The 25,019-nt window shown below is 49.8% G+C and overlaps 2 protein-coding genes across 2 annotated transcripts; both read right to left on the bottom strand.

The window, feature by feature from the left end:
- Window positions 1–690: 690 nt before the first annotated feature.
- On the bottom strand, window positions 691–5,381 carry LOC116957189 (olfactory receptor 8D1-like). Its single transcript, XM_032979195.2, has one exon. It carries the CDS (start codon window positions 5,271–5,273, stop codon window positions 4,281–4,283), a length of 993 nt encoding a protein of 330 aa, XP_032835086.2. The 5' UTR covers window positions 5,274–5,381; the 3' UTR covers window positions 691–4,280.
- Window positions 5,382–16,751: 11,370 nt separating this feature from the next.
- Window positions 16,752–18,236, bottom strand: LOC116957185 (olfactory receptor 52D1-like). The gene has a single exon (XM_032979190.2). The coding sequence runs from the start codon at window positions 17,784–17,786 to the stop codon at window positions 16,788–16,790; it is 999 nt and encodes a 332-aa protein (XP_032835081.1). The 5' UTR covers window positions 17,787–18,236; the 3' UTR covers window positions 16,752–16,787.
- Window positions 18,237–25,019: the final 6,783 nt, after the last annotated feature.

The following is a 25,019-nucleotide window of genomic DNA, read 5'->3' as shown; positions in this document are numbered from 1 at the left end:
TTAGCCGTGTCGGGTGGTGGAGGGTTACGACACATTTATAAATAAACGCGATCTAACCCAAAAACCTTTATTATGAATAATATTGGTCACGAAAGCCTACGCGTATGGAGTCGTCTTATCTTAAATCGAGTTACGTGGCGCCTTAACCAAGGCGCTTGACACTTGGTGTGACTACAACAACAACGTGCGGATGTACTGAAGGAGATGAGGTGAATGGCATAGATGAGAGGAAGTTCATGGGTGGCAAATCTGTGATGGTGATCGTGAAGATGAATGGATTGAACGAATGGGGTTAATGAGTGATAGCCGTATAATGAGAATAATTATTATGACAGTAAATGATGATTGTATTGAATTAATAAGGGTTCATAAGTGATATCCGTATACTGAGATTATGAAGAGGGTTGTGGTTTTGCGTGGGAGATTAAAGGGGGGGGGGGGGGGGGTCATGGGGTGAGCCGGGGGTAACAATAATTGTGAGCGTTGAGTGAGGAGCAGAAACTTAGTGAGCGAAGGTGACCTCTTAATGCGGAGGGGGGAGTTCGTTCCAGTGGATGGGTTGCTGGAGCGAGAAGAAGAGAGAGAGAGACAGCGAGAGTGCGCGGAGTGAGCAGATGCAGATGGAGGAACAGTTATAGAGCAAAGATTGAGAAGGTAGAGAGAGGCCGAGTAGGCGACGCGTCGAAAGAGTGGTGGCGATAGACCAATACAGGTGTAGTGGGTTCACGGAGCACAGAGACGGTGTAGTAGAGGCAGCACTATTTATTTCAACTTGGCAGGGTCACACTGAGAAGGGGTATCGGCCCCTTCACCCGTATACACACTGGGACACCCTCTAGGCTAACAGCCTAACCACTATGCTTCCAGTTCCTCCGCTACAGGCGCTAGAGGAGGCCATCTGACCTGGCCCTGGTCACGGCACAGGTCACGGCACCCATCCAGACAGACCGGCCCTTAAAAGGACTTCGGCTCTGAGGCTCTGGGGCCGCACCACCGTCTTGCCCTGCTCGGTCCTCACAAGGACAGCGCGTCAGGGTAGTCCCAGGGTCTATCTAGCCGGCCTTCAGTCTTCACTGGTTCTTCGCTCTTGGCTTCCCCAACACACTGACGCGAGCTCTCTGGCTCCCCGCCTTTTATACCAATTCGCCACCGAGGGGCGGGGCTGTGAGGGATTGAAACATCATATCGCCATCGTAAGATCGAAATATCTTAAGTTGGGGACCATCGTAAGTCGGGGACTATCTGTATGTCATCAAAAATGTCGATTAGAGTGCATCTGTGTAAAACTAACACGTGTATTTGACTCAAGGTAGAATTCCCTCCAACGCGAAAACAAATCACTCACCACACTCACTTCTTCAAACTTTTACAGCCCCTCCCACCGACACACCCACCCACCCGCCTCCTCCCCCTAAGCCTGAGCTGCTGCGGAGAAGCCACAAACGTCACAAGTTCAATGTGCAATGGAGGGGCCTAAATGCGGGCCTACACAACACGAGGGCATAAGGCCACGTGTGTTTAATCGGGCCCTGATCAAGACCACAGCGGCAACCTTGAACCTTGTCGCATTCCGGCGAAGCGGTGGCAGAGTTGCAACCGCGACTGAATCCATCTCTATGCACCACCTTGTCCGCGGTCGTAGACAAGATGGCCGAGTGGACGTGTCACACTAGTAGAACACCGTGATCGTATTTCCAGCGAAGGAGCGGTTACGGTTAACAGGATTTGTATGTACGAGTGGATGTTGCACTCCTTTTCTACCGTACGTTGCCAACCGTACTGTGTGTGTGTATGTATGTTTAACTTCTTTCATACCGTATGTAGCCAACCGTACTATGTATGTATTTTGAACTCCTTTCACACCTATACTCTTTGTCACGTAGGTATAAAATAAAACAAATTACACTTACGTGACTCTACCGAAAGAACCAAAGAGTATGGATCCCTGTAGTCACGAAAACTTCAAATCCTTTCACACCGTACATAGCCAACCGTGCTATGTGTATGTTGAACTCTTATTGCACCGTACGTAGCCAAGGTGCTGTGTGTGTGTGTGTGTTGAACTTATTTCGCACCGTACGTAGCCAACCGTGCTAATTGTAGGCGCGAGAGAAGGACCACAAACTGAACACAAAAAGCAGTTCGAAAGAAAGGAGTTTTTTTTTAAACCTACATGATTTATAAGTGGCACCGTCCCAGTGGATTCCGAATATCATAAGGAAGAAGAATTCAAAGACGGCCGTAGAAGCAGCGCATCTTGAAAGCGCCGCACAATGCAGTAACAAGGGAGATGTGAAAGGGGGCAAGCCTGCTAAGGCACGATATTCCATCGCTGCATCTCGCAGGACATTAACTAACTCTCACAACCATGCCGTTGGAGGCTGCCGACACTTTGAAACAACGCAGGAGAAACGTTCGGCCGTTCGCTTCTCCATCCGCTTGCCCTGGTGACGGTCGCGGTCGGCGGCAGCGTGTTGAGTACTCGCTGTCCACACCTCGCTTTCCCTGGCGACACACTCCAGCACTACTACGCTATACACTACACTATACACTACTATACACAGACTCTTCCTCGGGAATTCCCAGGAGTTCCCAGGCAAGACGAGCGGCATAGTACCGCCAGCGTCTCCTGGGTCGGCCCCGGGGTCTTCGCCCACAAGAAACGTGTATATACGGAAAATAAATCAACACGGCATCTGTTCTGCATTATGCAAAAACCAGCAGCAGTTCTTGAAGAAGCGCACTGCATTATCCCCCTCCTGTCTCTTAGCTAAGCATCAAACTTATTACAAGCAAATATAACCGAGCGTCAGGCAGCGATTGATACAATTCATTCCCATATCTGTCAACCCCTTATCAGTGCCCTACCTTATTACAGACCAATTCCAATCTTATTGGTCAGCCCGTGCCCCTTACTGTATAAATATCAACGTTCATCCTACAAAGTCCAATCACGTGAGAAACACAAACAAATTGACAAAAACAATGTTTTTTAAGGCCTGTATTGAAACGGCAGAATGCCGTATGGACCTGAAAACTCGATTTCCCTGTACACGAATACGGGCTACACCGTATGGGTTGACGGGTGTGTAACGTCCGTATACAATTACGGTGACATACCCACGTATACGTCGTGGATGCGGCTCCATAAAAGGTATCGACGACGAATATCGAAATGACGTGTACATATCGCTAATCGAGTAGGGCTGTCGATAATAATGAAGTGACGACGTTATTTGCCAATCGACGTAAGTCGGGAGGAAGGGGTACTGCTGTGTTTATATGTGAGAAGAAGCCCAGCAGATACGAATGTAACCTGTGCAGAATAGGGAGAGATCATACAGACTCCACTCACTCTCACTCTGTAGAACAGGGGGAGATCATACAAACTCCACTCACTCTCACTCTGTAGAACAGGGGGAGATCATGCAAACTGCACTCACTCTCGCTGTATAGAACAGGGGGAGATCATACAAACTCCACTCACTCTCACTCTGTAGAACAGGGGGAGATCATACAAACTCCACTCTCTCTCACTCTGTAGAACAGGGGGAGATCATGCAAACTGCACTCACTCTCGCTGTATAGAACAGGGGGAGATCATACAAACTCCACTCACTCTGTAGAACAGGGGGAGATCCTACAAAGTCCCATCACAAGGAAGAAACACAACCAGATAGATGCTTTTTTTTGTTGACCGCATTGAAAGGGCTGTACGTCGTAAAGAAATGAAAACTCAGTTTCATTGTACAACAATACAGGGTAAACCATATGTCTTCTTTGGTTCTTTCGGTAAAGTCACGTAGAATGAGAATAAAATAATAAATTGATAAAATAAAATAACAATAATATTCTCACGACGTTTCGGCCACAACACAAGCGGCCTTTATCAATTTATTATTTTATTCTCATTCTACGTGACTTTACCGAAAGAACCAAAGAAGATGAATCATTGCAGTAACGAAAGCTTTAAATCGAAATTAAACCATATGTGTTGACGGATTTAGTGTATAGTGTAGTGTATAGCGTATTGTATAGTAGTGTAGCGTACTTGTCAACCCCTTATCAGTGCCCTACCTTATTACAAATCAATGCAGATCTTATTGGTCACCCCTTGCCCCTTATAAAGCTCATCGTTCATCCTACAAAGTCCCTTTACAAGGGAGAAACACAAACAAATATACTTGTTTTTTTTTTACTGTATCGCAAGGGCTGTATGCCGTATGGACCTGACAACTCAATTTCCCTGCACAAGAATGCGGGTAAACCTTTGAACTGATTTAAGACCGCAGCATCTTGGATTCACCGGGCACCACGCGCCCGACAAGGCGCGTGGCCAGAGTGCGTCGGATCTCGGCCGTGCGGAGTCCGTAGACGACCGGGTTGAGCACGGGCGGCAGGATGTACTGGAGGGTCTGCAGGAAGCGCAGGTCCCCGGGGATGGAGGCGTGCACCTTGAGGCCACTCACGAACGTGAAGAGGATGGAGCTGAAGAAGACGACGATCACGCAGATGTGCGTGACGCACGTGTGCATGGCCTTGCCCTTGCCCTCCCGTAGCCGGGGCTTGCGGCACTCGAGCAGGATGAGCAGGTACATGAGCACGACGACGAAGAGCGGCAAGATGATTCCCGAGATGATGTTGATGTAGGTGAAGATGATGCTGGGGTAGGGGTCGCTGCACGAAAGGTTGCCGAGCATCAGGATCTCGCAGTTGGGCGAGGAGGTGACCTTCAGGCGGCAGTAGTTGAGGCGCACCACCACGGCCACGTAGCCGAAGACCGGCAGTCCCGCGAGCGCCACGGACGCCAGGAAGACCTTGAAGACCAGCGCGTTGGACATGATCGAGTGGTAGCGCAGCGGGTGGACGATGGCCACGTAGCGGTCCACGGACATGGCGGTGAGGATGAACGACTGCACCCTGATGGTTATGTGGTAGAAGAACATCTGGGCGACGCACTCGGGCATGGGGATGAGATTCGACGCGACGAGGTTGGCCATGATCCTCGGCAGCGCGTTGGTCGTCTCCAGGACGTCGGTGAGCGCCAGCAGCGCCATGAGCACGTACATGGGCCGGTGGAGGTTCGCCTCGAGGCAGATGACGAGGCCCAGCGTCGCGTTGGCCGCCACCGTGAAGGCGTAGACGAGGAGGAGGGCCGCGAAGGCCGAGTAGCGAGCGGCGGGTGGGTCTCGGAAGAGCGTGGCCATGAGGATGAGGTCCGAGGAGGAGTGGTCAACAGCCACGGTGCCATTCGAGGACGCGTTAAAGTCCATGGCTGGGAGAAGAGAGAAAAGAGGCGGGCGGTGGTAGTCGTGGGGGTTTTCGGGAGGGCACCGGAGGCACTCAGAGGATCGTTTGGGCAAAACGTTTTCGTACCACGCTCGCCTACACCCCCAGTTAAACTACAAACTAAAAACTAAACTTGGCGTGCTTTAATTCGACCAGGTAAGGCCCACCGAGCGAAATATAGATAGTTGATAAAATAAAATAACACAATAATATTCTCACGACGTTTCGGCCACAACACAAGCGGCCTTCATCAGGTGAAGGGACGAGACTGTCTGGTAGGACAGCGCTGTTCTACCCGACAGTCTCGTCCCTTCACCTGATGAAGGCCGCTTGTGTTGTGGCCGAAACGTCGTGAGAATATTATTGCGTTATTTTATTTTATCAATTTGTTGTTTTGTTCTCATTCTACGTGACTTTACCGAAAGAACCAAAGAAGATGAATCATTGCAGTCACGAAAGCTTTAAATCAAAATATAGATAGTTAGTCGGGCGCGACCCGGCAATGACAAATGATTGCTCCGACCAAGTGACTTATCATCACGTGTACATTGATGGCGGCCAAGTATATCGAGATGCACGTTTTGTGAATGCACAGGGGGGGAAAAAACCGGAGGAACCGCAGAAAGAATTCTGCACAACTACGGAGAGAGAGAGATGCGCAAACTCCAAATATAAAGGCGTCAGAGTCGGGATCGAACCCACGACCTTCTTAATACCGGAGAAAAATCCACGCTATCACGGGGGGGGGGGGGGGGGGAGAGACACGCAAACTCCAAATATACAACAGACGTCAGGATCGGAATCGTACCCACGAACCTCCTGCAATCCAGGCGAGGGAGTTAACATCTCGCCACATAGCCCAATAATCAAACCGACTCTCAGACGAAGAAGCAGACATTCTACCTACGTGACTTTACCGAAAGAACCAAAGAGTATGATATTCCTGCAGTCACAAAAGCTTCAAATCAAGATTTGCCTGTAAAACAGACAACGTTGAGCTAACGAAGTGTAAAGTTTAACGGGACAAAATAACGGTTGAATTTAATTCCGATATGACAAGTACATATATACACACACACACAAGGCATTTCTCGATGGGGGCCTCTTAAGCTCGATGTAGCATCACCGTCATCCAGGCCCTGTCTGGGCAGCAGTATCTCGAGATCCGACTGTTCGCTCATTCGCGATTTCGTGAGTTCCGTGCGCGCACAGCTGCGTTGCGGTAGTAGACGCGTCACCAAAAAGACAATAATAATAATATGGGAAAGTGCCAGGCCAGGTGCACTTCAAGGCCACGTGAAGCGTCGAACGCCCGCTGGCAGCGGGAGGTCACGGAACAGACCCCCAGGTAGTCCACGGGTGGACTGACCGACGCGACTGGCCAATTCGTGCAGCTGTGCACGTAAGCAGTCATATGCGCCTCTGTGTGCGCGCGTGTGTGTCTCTGTGTGCGCGCCGATGCAGTCCTGTGCGTGTGTCTCTGTGTGCGAGACAGCTCACTGCCGAGTAGCGCACACGGCAAGTGCTGTAAGCGAGCAGCACCTACTGGGCCCGGCCCTGTGGCACACGGAGGGGGGGGGGTTTGTTTTTCAGTTTTTCATTTCATTTCAGTTTCATGTATTAGCTCTGTTAAGCCATTCGGCTCTTGAATCGGGTGCAGCCGCAAAGGAACAAAAACAGGAACAAGAAACAGCTTGAAGTGACTAAAACGCGCAAACAGGAAAAATCCAGGAAAAAAAAACCCAGCAAAGTCTTCCAGAAAAAGCATCGCGTAGCAGCAATGCTGCGTGCAAAAATCCCAGTGGGATGCAAGTCGAACAATTACAACCGTGAGACAATTTAGATTAAAGTCATCAGTCTAACTCTGTACTGCAACAAACAAACGTGGCTAAACCAAAACGTTTTCGAAATCACCAAATTGAAGCTATAAATCTTCTTTGGTTCTTTCGGTGAAGTCACGTAGAATGAGAATAAAATTATAAATTAATAAAATAAAATAACACAATAAAATTCTCACGACGTTTCGGCCACAACACAAGTGGCCTTCTTCAGGTGAAAGGAACAGACCTGTTGGGACGACAGAGCCTCAATGAACGTTGTTAAGATTCGTAGCGTCTTTTTAAGCTAGGTGCCTCTGTGGATGTGTAGGCTTTGACTTCAACATAGCCATTTCTGTGACTAGTCACAAGCTTATCACTCAGCTATTTCAATGCTAAATTATCCTGTTTGATTTGTACTAGGTGCCTCTGTGGATGTGTAAGCTTTGACTTTAACATAGCTATTTCTATGACCAGTCACAAGCTAATCACTCAGCTATTTCAATGCTAAATTATCCTGTTTGATATGTAAACCCCTTTGTCAAGGTGCCTCACTTCTCTAAAGCAGTTTAAAAAGACGCTACGAATCTTAACAACGTTCATTGAAGCTCTGTCGTCCCGACAGGTATGTTCCTTTCACCTGAAGAAGGCCACTTGTGTTGTGGCCGAAACGTCGTGAGAATTTTATTGTGTTATTTTATTTTATTAATTTATTATTTTATTCTCATTCTACGTGGTGACTTTACCGAAAGAACCAAAGAAGATGGATCCTTGCAGTCACGAAAGCTTTAAATCGAAATTTGAAGCTATAAAAGCAATGTAACAGTGATCATAGGAACTGTGATTGAAATTTTACAATCAACGATGGATGGGTGATCAGCACCACGCCCGGCCACCATTTGTCTCCCCATCGGCGATGTTTACAAACTGCACCAGGTACTCACTGGAGGTCGAATCGGCCTTAGGCGGGGGGGGAGTCCCAGGACCGGTTCAGAATTATAATCGTCGCTGGTGAGCGGGATTTCGAACTCGGGTCGCCGGGTTCGTAGCACCGTCCTGGGTGTCGTGGGGAGCGCAGTGTCGCCTTTGTGTTGCCTTGTGCAGAGCGAATTCAAAGGGCACGCGGCGAGTCGCGGGTATGACTGGACAACCGCCGCCTGTGACAAGGTCAGGCGGGATCAAGGTAGGCGAGGAACGCGCGTGGGGGTCCAGGTTAGACCCGTCACATGCACCCCGAGCTCTTAGCTGGTGATCATGATGATGCTGGTGGTGGTGGTCATAGTAGTGATGGTGGTGGTGATGATGATGATGGTGGTGGTGGTCATGATGGTGATGCTGGTGGTGGTGGTCATAATAGTGATGGTGGTGGTGATGATGATGATGGTGGTGGTCATGATGGTGATGATGATGGTGGTGGTAATTATGGTGATGATGATGGTGGTAATTATGGTGATGATGAAGGTGGTGGTGATGATGATACTGGTGGTCATGGTGGTGATGATCATGGTGGTGATGATGATGGTGGTGATGATGATGGTGATGATGATGGTGGTGGTGGTGTTGGTGGTAATGATGATGGTGGTGATGATACTGGTGGTCATGGTGGTGATGACGATGGTGGTGGTGATGATGATGGTGGTAATAATAGTGATGATGATGGTGGTCATGATGATGATGATGATGGTGGTGGTGGTGATGGTGGTGGTAATTATGGTGATGATGAAGGTGGTGGTGATGATGATACTGGCGGTCATGGTGGTGATGATGATGGTGGTGATGATGGTGATGATGATGATGGTGGTGTTGGTGGTAATGATGATGGTGGTGATGATACTGGTGGTCATGGTGGTGATGATGGTGATGATGATGGTGGTGGTGGTGATGATGATGATGGTGGTGGTGGTGGTAATGATGGTGATGATGATGGTGGTGATGGTGATGATGAAGGTGGTGATGATGATGGTGATGATGAGAATCGTGATGAGGATAGTCTTGACGCTGTTGCTGCTGCTGCTGATACTATTACTCATGATGATGATACTTTTGATGATTCTGCTCATGCTGATGACGATTCTGCTGATGCAATATTTGATGATTATACTTCTGCTAAAGTTACTTCTGATGCTGCTGATGATGATAATGCTACTGACACTCATGATGCTGATGATTCTCCAGATAATACTTTGATGTTGTTGTTTCTGCTACTGTTGCTGCTGATGATGATGATGATACTGCCACTCACGATGCTGATGATTCTGCTGATGATAGATTTGATGATTATGATTCTGCTACTCTTGCCTGTGCTGCTGCTGATGATGATGATGATACCGCCACTCACGGTGCTGATGATTCTGCTGATGATAATTTTGCTGAGTATGTGTCTGTTGCTGCTGCTGCTGATGATGATGATACTGCCTCTCATGATTCTGATGATTATGCTGATGATAAGTTTGATAATTATACATCTGCTACTGTTGCTGCTGCTGATGATACTGATGATAATTTTGATAATCACGTATCTGCTACTGTTGCTGCTGCTGATGATGATGATTATGCTGCAACTCATGCTGACGATGATTTTGCTGATTCTGATTTAGATTATTATGCATCTGCTAAAGTTACTGCTGATGATGATGATGATACTGCCACTCAGGATGCTGATGATTCTGCTGATGATAGATTTGATGATTATGATTCTGCTACTCTTGCCTGTGCTGCTGCTGCTGATGATGATACCGCCACTCATGATGCTGATGATACTTTTGTTGAGTATGTGTCTGTTGCTGCTGATGATCATCATGACGATGACGATGACAGTGAGTTCAATTTGAAACAGATCGCTTACCAACGCTCGCCTAGGAACTTCAAATAGCTCGGTGGAAGAATCAAGAACGGCAAAAGTGGCAACAACGTCTCAACAACGTCTCAAAGGTACTGCAGGTCCTACTCCGGTGCCCGTGAGTCGTGTTGCTTGCAACTGTTGTTGCCCGCGACTGGAGTTGCTTGCGACTCTGTTGTTGCCCGACGACTGGAGTTGCCGGCGACTCTGTTGTTGCCCGCGACTGGTTGCTCGCGACTGTTGCCCGCGACTGTTGCTCGTGACTCTGTTGCTGCCGCGCGACTGTTGCCACGCGACTGTTGCCCGCGACTGTTGCCCACGATTGCTGCTCGCGACTGTTGCCCGTGACTGTTGCCCGCGACTCTGTTGCCCGCGACTGGTTGCCCGCGACTGTTGCCCGCGACTCTGTTGCCCGCGACTGGTTGCCCGCGACTGGTTGCCCGCGACTCTGTTGCCCGCGACTCTGTTGGCCCGCGACTCTGTTGCCCGCGACTCTGTTGCCCGCGACTCTGTTGCCCGCGACTGGTTGCCCGCGACTCTGTTGCCCGCGACTGGTTGCCCGCGACTCTGTTGCCCGCGACTGGTTGCCCGCGACTCTGTTGCCCGCGACTCTGTTGCCCGCGACTCTGTTGCCCGCGACTGGTTGCCCGCGACTGGTTTCCCGCGACTGGTTGCCCGCGACACGTCAGCCCTGCCGCTGTGAGTCGACCGCCGCCTTTATATTGTGGGCGCCGTTGTTCAGTCTCTCCGGGGGGTCCGCTCCTTGGGAGATCGGGGGGGGTTGGTGGGGGGGATGTGGGGGGATAGTGGGGGGGTGGGGGGATAGAGGGGGGGTGGGGGGATAGTGGGGAGGGGTCACCACCCCCCCCCCCCCCCCGACGACCCCTTCGGGGAGGAGCAGGAGGAGCAGCAGCAGCAGGAGGAGGCTGCCGTGAATTTGGGGTGGCGACTCCTTTAGGGGCAATTAACCATGGCGGCTCCGGGCCTGAGCACGTCTCTGTGGGTGGGTGTGTGTGGGTGTGGGTGGTTGGGTGTGTGAGTGTGTGGGTGTGTGTGAGTGTGTGTGGGTGGCTGGGTGTGTGAGTGGGTGTGTGTGTGTGGGTGTGGGTGGGTGTGTGTGGGTGGGTGTATGAGTGGGTGTGTGTGGGTGGGTGTGGGTGTGTGAGTGTGTGGGTGTGTGTGGGTGTGTGTGGGTGTTTAACTCGTGGTTTATTAGGGGAAAAAACGGTGATCCAATCTCCGACCCCCAGGAACAGGTTTGCAGATTTGCTGAGCATTTCTGTGAGGTCTTGGGGGAGGGAAAATCCCTCAGGCAGGAAAACATCGTGGCACAAAGTGGGGATGACACTGCTGAGGCTGCGGTGCCTCAAATATTGGAAGAAGTCACCCCCTGTGAGTGGCTGGCTGAAGTACCATCTGTTGAGGAAGTACTGAAGGCAATCCGGAGTCTGAGACCAGGAAAGGCAGCGGGCAGAGATGATCTCCCAAGCGAAATTCTGAGGGAGGGTGGCGTTTGTGCACAGACTGCACTATATGACATCATAACAACAGTCTACACCACTGGACGGGTTCTGCAGGATTGGAAGGATGCCCTGGTGGTCCCCCTCTTTAAGAAGGGGGACCGCACAGACTGTAACAACTACAGGGGCATCTCACTCCGCAGTGGGCCGGGAAAGGTCCTGGCAAGGATTATTCAACATCGCCTTGCCAGGCACGCTGAGGAGAGGCTTGCGGAGCCCCAATGCAGTTTCAGGAAAGGGCGGTCCTGCACAGATGCCATATTTTCTGTCCGTCTGCTACAGCAGAAGTGTAGGGAATTCCAACAATACCTAAATCTCTGCCTTATTGACCTGGTCAAGGCCTATGATACCATCAGTAGGCCTAGGCTCTGGGTTGTTCTTCGTGCTTTTGGAGTCCCTGACCCTCTGCTCACGATCATTAAGGACCTTCAGGATTGTGAGCTGGCCCGGTTCAGATAATCGTCACTGCTGTTGGCCGTGAGCGGGAATCAATCTCGGGTCTCCGGGTTTGTAGCGCAGCGTAGCGCTGACCGCTAAACCACCGCTCACCATCACCACCACCATCATTACCATAATCACCACCACCATCACCACCACCATCATCACCACCACCATCATCACCACCACCATCATTATCACAACCATCATCACTACCCCCATTATCACCATCATCATCAGCATCATCACTCCCACCATCACCACCACCATGACCCCCACCACCACCATCATCATCACCATCACCACCATCAATATCATCACCAACCAAACATAGACGAGCCAAGCAAAGGCGATAGGACACACTCCAGAATTGCCCCCGGGAATACTATCACATTGTACAAAAGGGAAATTTGTGAATGTGTGTCTATTCGAAATGTTTGCCGTACTTCCCGACATGCAGCAAACTTGAAACTTGGCATGTGAGTAGTTTCCAGACTGTACACAATGCAAAAAGTATAAAAATAAACTTTTCTATATTTTGGGGAGGGCGGGGGCGCAATAATGGATGTAATATTTTGCACGGCAAGTGAGCAGTGACGTCACATCTGTGATGTCATCCGCATGCGGCAGCGTCACGCAGTGTGCCTCTACTCACGTGACGCAGTGTGCCTGCTGACGTCACGCAGGGTGCCTGTTGACGTCACGCAGTGTGCTTGCTGACGTCACGCAGTCTGCTTGGTGACGTCACGCAGTGTGCCTCTACTCACGTGACTCAATGTGCCTGCTGACGTCACGCAGTGTGCCTGCTGACGTCACGCAGGGTGCCTGTTGACGTCACGCAGTGTGCCTGCAGACGTCACGCAGTGTGCCTGCAGACGTCACGCAGTGTGCCTGCCAGACGTCACGCAGTGTGCCTCTACTCACGTGACTCAATGTGCCTGTTGACGTCACGCAGTTGTGCCTGCCAGACGTCACGCAGTGTGCCTGCAGACGTGACGCAGTGTGCCTGTTGACGTCACGCAGTGTGTCTGCCAGACGTCACGCAGTGTGCTTGGTGACGTCACGCAGTGTGCCTCTACTCACGTGACTCAATGTGCCTGTTGACGTCACGCAGTGTGCCTGCCAGACGTCACGCAGTGTGCCTGCAGACGTCACGCAGTGTGCCTGCAGACGTCACGCAGTGTGCTTGCTGACGTCACGCAGTCTGCCTGGTGACGTCACGCAGTGTGCCTGCTGACGTCACGCCTCCCCCCCCCCCAAAACCTCCGCGTAGGCCTTGTATTAATCCAAGACAAGAATCCAAGTCCCGGGCGAGGCCGGGTAGTAAAGATCGTCACATATATAATAATAATCATCATGACAACAATTAACCAAGTTCCAATAACGCAAATAGCACAGGGCCAATCATCCAAAGCGTGTAATCGATCAAACCTGAAGTGAAATTACCCCTTGCCCCCTACTGGAACACCTGTGAAGGAAGTGATCCACGGCTAACCCGGGATACCTCCTGCTGCAGTACAAATGGAAGATTGTGATCTTTATTCTTAGCTCTTTCGGTAAAGTCACGTTGAAGGGAAACAATAAAATAATAATATATATATAAAACAAAAAAAATTATCACGACGTTTCGACCATAACACAAACAGTCATCATGCCGTTGGTTTTTCACACCTGATGATGACCGTTTGTGTTATGGTCGAAACGTCGCGAGAATTTTTATTGCTTTATATATTGTATTTTTTTATTGTTTCCCTTCAACGTGACTTTACCGAAAGAGCTAAGAATATGAATCACTGCAGTCACGAAAGCTTTAAATCAAAATTTATTGTGATCTTTATTCAGGGAAGGATTCCACGAGTCTCTGTGTGTGTCTCCCAAGTGAAGACTAAAAGTCTGGTGTATACCCATTGGCAATATAATCGACAGGTCTACGTTGTCGGGCACGGGTATCTGTGAAAACTTTGGCAGATCGCTAAGATTGTTTATATAAATAGATAAAATGAGCCGTCCCACTCAGTGCCTTAAATGCGAGAATAATAATCATCGTAAAATCGATTCTGTACTTTACAGGGGGCTCAGTGTAGGGAGGTGAGGACACAGGGTGGCCCACAAGTCAGGACACATAGGGGTTGTTGTTATTATAGAGGGTGGCCCAAAAGTCAGGACACATAGGGGTTATTGTTATTATACAGGGTGGCCCAAAAGTCCGGACACATAGGGGTGGTTGTTATTATACAGGGTCGCCCAAAAGTCAGGACACATAGGGGTTGTTGTTGTTATTATACAGGGTGGCCCACAATCAGGACACATAGGGGTTGTTGTTATTATACAGGGTGGTCTAAAAGTCAGGACACATAGGGGTTGTTGTTATTATACAGGGTGGTCTAAAAGTCAGGACACATAGGGGTTGTTGTTATTATACAGGGTGGCCCAAAAGTCAGGACACATAGGGTTGTTGTTGTTATTGTACAGGGTGGCCCAAAAGTCAGGGCACATAAGGGTTGTTGTTATTATTATACAGGGTGGCCCACAATCAGGACACATAGGGGTTGTTGTTGTTATTGTACAGGGTGGTCTAAAAGTCAGGACACATAGGGATTGTTGTTATTATACAGGGTGATCTAAAAGTCAGAACACATAGGGGTTGTTGTTATTATACAGGGTGGTCTAAAAGTCAGGACACATAGGGGTTGTTGTTATTATTATACAGGGTGGTCTAAAAGTCAGGACACATAGGGTTATTATTATACAGGGCGTGGAACATATACCGGGTGTTTAAAATTCACGGACCAGATTTGAAATCGCTAATACAGTATCTCTGCAACCACGAACCGCTCCATGAATGAAACGCTCACCACTTGAACTTCCGATGATTTCATTTTTCAGCAAGACGGATACACCACCCAACATTGGCACCTGCAGGTTCGACGTTTTCTAAATGACGCACTGACTCAACGTTGGGTATGTCACACGGGACCCCAAGATCCGCAGACATCACCACAGCCTGCGACTTTTTCTCGTGGGGATACGTCAAAGGACCCGTGGTGTTTTTGTGCCACCATTAGCGACTAATCTGGATGACCTCAAAAAGCAGAATCACGGCAAGCAGCGACTTCAGTGTTGTCCGTGCAGAAGTTGGAGGTCACGTAGAGCGTTTATAAAATGGTTAGTAGAACTTGATAACTGATTAAACCGTTTGTAACTTTTCGTGTAATTGTGACATGTTGCCATCGCGAAATATACTGCTTTGAAATTGGGTCAATCTCTTTCAAACACCCTGTAGGATTACTCAATAGTGACTGATAGTGTCATTATTCACACGCCTATTCACAAATCCGGTCATCATGAGGCATTACACCTTAACAGGGCCCCATTCTTTAAGGATTACAACTTAGGCGCCGTCCATAAATGACGTCACGCACCTAAGGGGTGGGGGGAGGGGGTCAGACATTTGTGACGATGTGTGACGAGGGTGGGGGGGGGTTTGAGAAATGTGACGTCACATGAAAACGCGCAACTTTATAAATGAATATAGACAACACGTTCTACTTAATTAAAGATACTTTTTAATAAATGTTTTCTCCTACAACATCAGAGTGCAGCATCACATTAAATACGCACTACAATGACAATAGTTAAAATCTTTTGAAGAATGTTCTATTTTTTTCGGGGGGGGGGCAGAGCTTTGTGACGTCATATTTGAGGGGGGGGGTCTGACTTTTTGTGATGCTCTGTGACGAAGGGGGGGGTCAAAAATCGTCAAAAATCGCGTGACGTCATTTATGGACGGTCCCTTACATCTTTAATAATCCATTCTGTCTATCCACTGAACTCTCCGTTCATGGCGCTATAAATAAGGGCAACGGCCAGAAACGTCGCCTATTATACACAGATTGGCTCCAAAGTCAGGACACAGTGTTGTTATATTTTTATGTATTTATATGAACACAAATCATGTCTTTGTGATGCTTCTACCGCTACTACTGCAGCTGCTTCTACCACTACTACTGCTGCTACTACTACTGCTGCTTCTACTACTACTACTGCTTCTGCTGCCGCTTCTACCACTACTGCTGCTACTACTGCTGCTACTACTACTACTGCTGCTTCTGCCACTACTACTGCTGCTACTACTACAGCTGCTTCTGCCACTACTACTGCTGCTACTGCCACTACTACTGTTGCTACTACTACTGCTGCTTCTGCCACTGCTACTGCTGCTACTACTACAGCTGTTACTGCCACTACTACTGCTACTACTACTGCTACTTCTGCCGCTACTACTGCTACTACTACTGTTGCTTCTGCCACGACTACTACTGCTGCTACTACTACTGCTCCTGCTACTCCTGCCACTGCTACTACTGCTGCTACTACTGCTGCTACTACTGCTACTACTGCTGCTACTACTGCTACTACTACTGCTACTACTGCTACTACTACTGCTGCTACTACTGCTACTACTACTGCTACTAGTGCTACTACTACTGGTGCTGCTACTACTGCTACTACTGCTGCTACTGCAACGACTGCTGCTGCTGCTACTGCTACTACTACGGGCACCGTCTCGCCGTGCACTCCCTACGCGGGCTCTTAGCTCCCTGCGCCCCTAGCAAACCCTGCGCGTGCACTCCCTGCGTCTCCCTGCGCTTCTCCCCCACGCTCCCCCCATCCACCCCACCCACCCACCACCCCCACCACCACCGCTCCTAAACCAGCCCCACCACCACCATCACCACCACCACCACTACCACCACCACCACCACCACTACCACCACCACTACCACCACTACCACCACCACTACCACCACCACCACCACTACCACCACCACTACCACCACTACCACCACCATCACCACCACCATCACCACCACCACCACCACCTTACGCGCGCGCTACCGCCACCCGCGCGGCGGAGTGCGCGCCGAAGAGCCGCCGTCGGATCTCGGCGGTTCGCAGGCCGTAGACGACGGGGTTGAGCGCGGGCGGCAAGACGTACTGGAGGGCCTGCAGGGGCGCGCGCACGTCCCGCGGCAGGGCCGAGAAGGCCCGCAGGCCGCTGGCCACCGTGAAGAAGATCGAGCCGAAGTAGACGCCGACGACGACGAGGTGAGTGACGCACGTGCGCCGGGCCTTGGCGCCGGCGCCACCGGCGCCACCGCACGCCGCCTGCCCGGAGCACTCGCGCAGGACGAGCCCGTAGGCGACGGCGACGACGGCGAGCGGCAGCGCGACGCCCGACGCCACGTTGGCGTAGGCGAGCGCCGCGTTGAGCGAGAGGTCGCCGCACGACAGGTTGCTGAGCACGAGGAAGTCGCAGTTGGGCGACGACGTGACGCGCTCGCGGCAGTAGTCGAGGCGCAGCGTCACGGCGACGTAGCCCGCGACGGGGACCGCGGCGGCGGCGACCGCGGCGGCGAAGGCTCGCGCCACGCGGCGCACCGACACGAGCGAGCGGTAGCGCAGCGGGCGGACGACGGCGGCGTAGCGGTCCAGCGCCATGAGCGCGAGGACGTAGGCCTGGGTGCGCACGGCGACGTGCAGGAAGAACATCTGCGCGATGCACTCGGAGAGCGACATGCGGTTGGACGCGGCCAGGTTGCTCATGATCCTCGGCAGCGAGTTGGTGGCCTCGACCAGGTCGGTGGCGCACAGGAGCGCGACGAGGACGTGCATCGGGCGGTGGAGGCTCGGCGTGCGGCACACGACGAGGCAGAGGAGCGAGTTGCCCGCCACCGTGGCGACGTAGATCAGGAGGAGGGTCGCGAAGGCGAAGCGCGTGAAGGCGCGCGACTCGCTCAGGACGGTGACCATGACGATGAGGTCCGACAGGGCGGCGGAGCCGGGCGCCGACGAGGCGTTGGTGGACGCGTTGGTCTCCATTCGGCGGATTTCCCCACCGCTCCCCACCCCCACCGCCCTGCGGATTTAAAAGGCCTGTGGTCAAAAGGTCACCCACCCAATCAATTGCATTGCAGGCTCACCCCTCTGCAGATGAAAAGGCCCCGAGGTCAATAGGTCACCGCCGGCGGCCTATTGCATTGCCAACCCCCCCCCCTCTGCGGATTGCATGACCTGGGGTCAAAAAGGCCACCGCCAATTCATTACAAACCGCCTCTGGATTCCCCGAGGTCAATCGGTCACCGCCGGCGGCCTATTGCATTGCCGACCCCCTCTGCGGATTAAGGTCACCACCGCCAGCGGCCTATTGCAGACCGCGTCCGCGGTATCTAAGGCCCGAGGGCCAATGGGCCACAGCCGTCGAATCCGTCGCCGCGGCTTTCAATTGGAGTCTCCGACACGCAGGCGGACTAGCGGCGGAGCGGCCGCGCTTTGTCGTCACGTGACACAACCCGCGCCAGTCGGCGGCGGTGGCGGTGGCGATCTAGCCCAGAGGGGAGTGGGGGTAACCTTCACGTGAAGAACGGGTTGCTCACCCATTCCGGGCAGTAATTGAAACAGTTCTGTGCAGGTGTTCGAACGTGAAACGGATTGAAATCTTCTGCAAGGAATCGAGTTGCTGCTTTAACCACACGCGCGCGCACGCGCGGTACCCGCGGTGAACATGCAAACTGAAGGCACATGCTTTGACGATTATAATGATGTACGATGCATTGCCTTTGAAAGAAATTGGTATTGTCTTTGTGCTGTCCTCTGGTCTGACACTGGTGGTGAGACGAGGACAAAACGAACGGTGCTGTCTCGCGTGTGGACCAATCAGTTTCAAAGACAATGGCAATATATGATCAGAGTATGTTCTCGGTTCTTTCGGTAAAGTCGCGTAGAAGGGAAATAATATAATAATAAAAATAAAACACTAAAATTCTCGCGATGTTTCGATTGCAACACAAGCAATCATCATCAGGTGTGAAACCCACAGCAAGCAAATTTGAACAAAAATTTAAAATATATATGTATATTGCTGTGGTTTTCACACCTGATGATGATTGCTTGTGTTGCAATCGAAACGTATTGAGAAATTTATTTTTATATTCTTAGTTTTTTCGGTAAAGTCACGTTGAAGAGAAACAACAAAATAATAAAATATATATAAAACATATATTGTTTTATATATATTTTAGAATATGAACTACTGCAGTCACGAAAGCTTTAAATAAAAATTTAATTTTATTTTTATTATTATTTTATTATTTCCCTTCTACGTGACTTTACCGAAAGAACCCAGAATATGAATCCCTGCAGAGTATGTTTTTTGTTTGTATTCTGACCACAAGTATTGTGCTTAATGCAGACGTGATTCCTTGTAAAAGGTTTCAATTATGTGTTTTAACGTCTTAACGCCTGTTTTGTTGCCATAAAAAAGGCCAAAGCCTCTTCTAATATATTGGTACTGGCAAAGGAGGTCCCATAGGGTACAACCTGTTCTTATTTTTTCAGACTTTGATGCTGGCAAAAAAAAGGTCCCATTTAGAAACCTATATTATGGATAATATTGGTCGCGAAAGCCTGCTGCTACGACTACCACGTGTATTAAAATCAGGTGAATAAGTAATCGGGATTAGCATGAATGGCGACGACGTGATAACAATCTATTGAATAATTATCATGAATTAGCACCTTACTATCTCGGAACTTTTGTAAGTCGGAAAAATGCACAGGGTGGCCAAAAGTTCAGGACATGGGGTTATTAGAATGATACAGGGTGGCCCAAAAGTCAGGACACATAGGGGTTGTTGTTGTTATTATACAGGGTGGCCAAAACGTCAGGACACATAGGAGTTGTTATTATACAGGGTGGCCCAAAAGTCAGGACACATAGGGTTATTATAATATGTTTGTTTTTAGTATTTTTATAATATAGGGTTATTATTAGTATTATATAATATAGGATTATTATCATATAATATAGGGTTGTTATTAGTATTATATAATATATGGTTGTTATTATTGGTATACAGCGTTGGGTTAACGTTGCACGAAAGTTGACCCAACGTTCATGAAACGTTGTTGTAAATGACACTCGTGACTTTCATTTCGCGTCGTTCCCTAGCTCAGGCCCGGACAGCTCCGTTTGGGGCCCCACGATTGGCTAGGAGATGCATGTTTATCTCTCTCTCCCCGTGGTGAGATATTCACTACCTCGCCTGGTCCAGAGGAGGTCGTGGGTTCCATCCCGACCCTGACGCCTGCTGCTGTACATTTGGAATCTGCGTGTCTCTCTCTCTCTCCTCCGTGGTGAGATGTTAACTACCTCGCCTGGTCTACAGGAGGTCGTGGGTTCGATCCCGACCCTGACGATGCCTGCTGCTGTATATTTGGAGTCTGCGTGTTTGTCGGTCTCCCCAAAGCGACGATTATCTAAACCTGTCCTCGACCTCCCCTAGGTCGACTAAGCCGCCCATGAGTACCTGGTGCGATGTGTAAACATCGCCACTAGGGAGACAAAGGCGGCCGGGCGTGGTGCTGGCCACTCACCCCCTCGTGTGCCGTGCCGGTCTTCATAGGTGCTCACTAACAGCACTTGCCCCTACAGTCTGTTAACGCTGTACGGGGGATCTTTGTTTTTTTTTGTGAGATGTTAACTACCTCGCATGGTATGCAGGAGGTCACGGGTTCCATCCCGACCCTGACGCCTGCTGCTGTATATTTGGAGTCTGCGTGTGTCTGTCTCTCTCTCTCTCTGTCCGTGGTGGTGGTCACTGCTTTGATTTTTCTCCGGGTCCTCCGACACGGCACACGAGGGGGTGGGTGGCCAGCACCACGCCCGGCCGCCTTTGTCTCCCTAGTGTCAATGCTCCTAGATCACGCCAGGTGCTCATTTGAGGTAGAGTCGACCTAGGGGAGTCCCAGGACCGGTGCAGATAATCGTCACTGGTGTTGGCCGTGAGCGGGAATCGAACCCGGGTCGCCGGGTTTCGTAGTGCAGCGTAGCGCTTACCGCTACAAAAAAGATCTCCCATGTAGCCTTAACAGACTGTAGGGGCAAGTGCTGTTAGCGAGCACCTATGAAGGCCGGAACGGTACACGAGGGGGTGGGTGGCCAGCACCACGCCCGACCGCCTTTGTCTCCCTACTGGCAATGCTTACACACCGCACCAGGTACTCATTTGAGGCTGAGTCGACCTAGGGGAGGCCCGGGACCGGTGCAGATAATCGGCACCGGTGGTGTTGGCCGTGAGCGGGAATCGAACCCGGGTCGCCAGGTTCATAGTGCAGCGCGCTTACCGCTACACTACCACACACACGCACACACAGACACAAGATGCCCCCTTCCTGATTTGAATCGGTGAAAACCCATGACATTCGAGACGCGTTGACCAACTATCAGGCAAGTCCAGCGTGTAAATGCCGTCCGCTCACAAGAACGCGTGCCAACCGAGTTCGATTCCAGCACGCGGCCACCGCAAAAAAACAGCTGTGACGATTCTCTCTGGTACAGTCCATGGGCCTCGCCTAGGTCGACTCGGCCTCAAATGAGTGGCATGGCGCGGTGTGGTAAACACTGCCACTAGGGAGACAAAGGCGGTCGGGCGTGGTGCTGGCCGTCCACCCCCCTCGTGTGCCAAAGTGCCGGCCTTTCTAGGTGCTCGCTAACAGCACTTGCCCCTACAGTCTGTTAAGGCTACACGGGGGATCTTTGTCTTTGTACACCAGGGCTTCGTGTGTCCTGTGTGGCATAGGGCTTTGTATGTTGGCTTGCTCTTCTGCAGAGTTGTAAAGCGAACGTGACGATTCAATTTTTTCTGTTTCGATTTAAAGCTTTCCTGACTGCAGGGATTCATATTCTTGGATCTTTCGGTAAAAGTCACCACCACGTAGAAGGGAAACAATAAAATAATAAAAATGAAACAATAAAATTCTCACGACGTTTCGATTGCAACACAAGCAATCATCATCAGGTATGAAAACCACAGCAAGAAATTTTTTCTCGTGTTGCAATCGAAACGTCGTGATAATTTTATTGTTTTATTTTTATTATTTTATTACTTCCCTTCTACTTGACTTGACCGAAAGAACCAAGAATATGATTATTCATTATAAAGGTTTCTGGGTTAGATTGCGATCTAACCCAAAAGCCTTTATTGTGATTAATATTGGTCGCGAAAGCCGACGTGTTAAACTGAGCGTGATGAGTATGAGATTGAGTGATTGTAAGTGGAATTTGTATGATCTCCCCCTGTTCTGCAGAGTGAGTGGAATTTGTATGATCTCCGCCTGTTCTACAAAGTGAGTGAGTGGAGTTTGTGTGATTTCCCCCTGTTCTACAAAGTGAGTGAGTGGGGTTTGTATGAGCTCCCCCTGTTCTACAGAGTGAGAGGAGTTTATATGATCTCCCCCTGTTCTACAGAGCGAGTGAGTGGCGTTTGTATGATCTCCCCCTGTTCTGCAGAGTGAGAGTGAGTGCAGTTTGTATGATCTCCCCCTGTTCTACAGAGCGAGAGTGAGGGGAGTTTGTACGATCACCCCCTGTTCTACAGAGTGAGTGAGTGGAGTTTGTATGATATCCACCTGTTCTGCAGAGTGAGAGTGAGTGGAGTTTGTATGATCTCCCCCTGTTCTATAGAGTGAGAGTGAGTGCAGTTTGTCTGATCTCCCCCTGTTCTACAGAGTGAGAGTGAGTGGAGTTTGTATGATCTCCCTCTATTCTACAAAGTGAGAGTAAGTGGAGTTTGTATGATCTTGCCCTGTTCTACAGAGTGAGTGAGTGGAGTTTGTATGATATCCACCTGTTATATAGAGTGAGAGTGAGTGGGGTTTGTATGATCTCCCCTTGTTCTACAGAGTGAGAGTGAGTGAGTGGGGTTTGTATGATTTCCCCCTGTTCTACAGAGTGAGTGAGTGGAGTTTGTGCGATCTCCCCCTGTTCTACAGAGTGAGTGAGTGGAGTTTGTATGATCTCCCCCTGTTCTACAGAGTGCGTGAGTGAGTGGAGTTTGTGTGATCTCCCCCTGTTCTACAGAGTGAGAGCGGGTGGAGTTTGTATGATCTTCTCCTGTTCTACAGAGTGAGTGAGCGAGTAGAGTTTGTGTGATCTCCCCCTGTTCTACAGAGTGAGAGCGAGTGGAGTTTGTATGATCTCCTCCTGTTCTACAGAGTGAGTGAAGTTTGTATGATATCCCCCTGTTCTACAGAGTGAGTGAGTGGAGTTTGTGTGATCTCCCCCTGTTCTACAGAGTGAGAGCGAGTGGAGTTTGTTTGATCTCCCCCTGTTCTACAGAGTGAGTGGAGTTTGTATGATATCCCCCTGTTCTACAGAGTAAGAGTGTAATTGCATTCGGACGTTACACACCCGTCAACCCATACGGTGTAGCCCGTATTCGTGTACAGGGAAATCGAGTTTTCAGGTCCAAACGGCTTCCTGCCGTTTCAATACGGGCCTTAAAAAAACATTGTTTCTCGTCAATCTGTTTGTGTTTCTCACGCGATGGGACTTTGTAGGACGAACGTTAAGCTTTATAAGGGGCACGGGGTGATCAATAAGGTCTGACTTGGTCTGTATTAAGGGAGGGCACTGATAAGGGGTTGATAGGTTTGGTGTAGTGCGGTGTATATAGCAGTGTGTAGTGTATAGTGGTGTATAGTGTAGTGTAAACTAGTGCATAGTGTAGTGTATAGTAGTGTGTAGTGTTTAGTGTAGTGTATAGTAGTGTATAGTGCAGTGTATAGTAGTGTGTAGTGTTTAGTGTAGTGTATAGTGTAGTGTATAGTGTAGTGTATAGTGGTGTATAGTGTAGTGTATAGTAGTGTTTCGTGTTGTGTATAGTGGTGTATAGTGTAGTGTATAGTAGTGCATAGTGTAGTGTATAGTAGTGTGTAGTGTTTAGTGTAGTGTATAGTGGTGTGTAGTGGTGTATAGTGTAGTGTAAACTAGTGCATAGTGTAGTGTATAGTAGTGTGTAGTGTTTAGTGTAGTGTATTGTGTAGTGTAGTGTATAGTAGTGTGTAGTGTTTAGTGTAGTGTATAGTGTAGTGTATTGTGTAGTGTATAGTAGTGTGTAGTGTATAGTGCAGTGTACAGTGGTGTATAGTGTAGTGTATAGTAGTGTGTAGTGTTTAGTGTAGTGTATAGTGGTGTATAGTGTAGTGTATAGTAGTGTTTCGTGTAGTGTATAGTGGTGTATAGTGCAGTGTATAGTAGTGCATAGTGTAGTGTATAGTAGTGTGTAGTGTTTAGTGAAGTGTATAGTGTAGTGTATAGTGTAGTGTAGAGTAGTGTATTGTGTAATGTGTAGTGTATAGTGTGGTGTATAGCGTCATACCTGTTAACTTCACGTAGATTTGTCTTATTTCACAGGGTAGCCGGCGAAAAGTTTGGCCAAAACCCTCCTACAAGGAAGGCGTCTTAGACGTCGTAATCACGACGTCTAAGACGAGAAGCGAGATCCCTGCGGTCACGAATACTTCAAATCAAGATTTAAAGCTATCCCCGTGATGTATCTGCTCAACCGCGGAGCTATCATTGCTCCGATACGCGTGGCATTGCCCTTGGAGTGTTCGCCTTTTGGCGCTGTCCTCTGGTCTAAAACGGTTCGAAACGAGACCCTTTAAGAGGCTGCTGCTGCTGCTGCTGCTTTTCGGTTCGTTCGGTAAAGTCACGGAGATCTCAGATGACGTGGCGGAGGACGCACGAGTGGGGGGAGGGCGAGGGGGCGGGTGGCTAGCATCACGTGTGCCCCCACCGCCTTTGTCTCTCCCACAGTCGAGTTTTTTTGTAATTGTATTTGTCGTTGTAACGTTCTGAACCCGTGCCCCCCCCCCCGACCCCCCCTCCTTACAAGACATCTATGAAAGAAGAGCTTTATAGCTCATCGGATTGCTCTTCTTGCTGCAATCTAAATAAACGAATCTGATGATTCTGATTCTGGAGGCTGAGCCGACCCACCCACCGACCCACCCACTCAGTCAGGGACTCCTCACCCAGCCACCGACTCACCCACCCTACAACTCAGTCACGAACTCACCCACTCACCCACCAACTCGCAGATTCATCCACTTACCCACCCACCTACTCACCCTACCACTCAGTCACCGACCCACCCACCCACCCACTCAGTCACGGACTCACCCACTCACCCACCCACCAACCCGCAGATTCGTCCACTTACCCACCCATCTACTCACCCACCCACTCAGTCACCGACTCACTCACCCACC

Source organism: Petromyzon marinus, chromosome 70, assembly GCF_048934315.1.
Source record: "Petromyzon marinus isolate PM22_M1 ecotype Great Lakes invasive population chromosome 70, UKy_Petmar_22M1.pri1.0, whole genome shotgun sequence".
NCBI lineage: Eukaryota > Metazoa > Chordata > Hyperoartia > Petromyzontiformes > Petromyzontidae > Petromyzon > Petromyzon marinus.
Note: the sequence above shows the minus strand (reverse complement) of the source record. Positions and strands in the feature narration are given on the sequence as shown.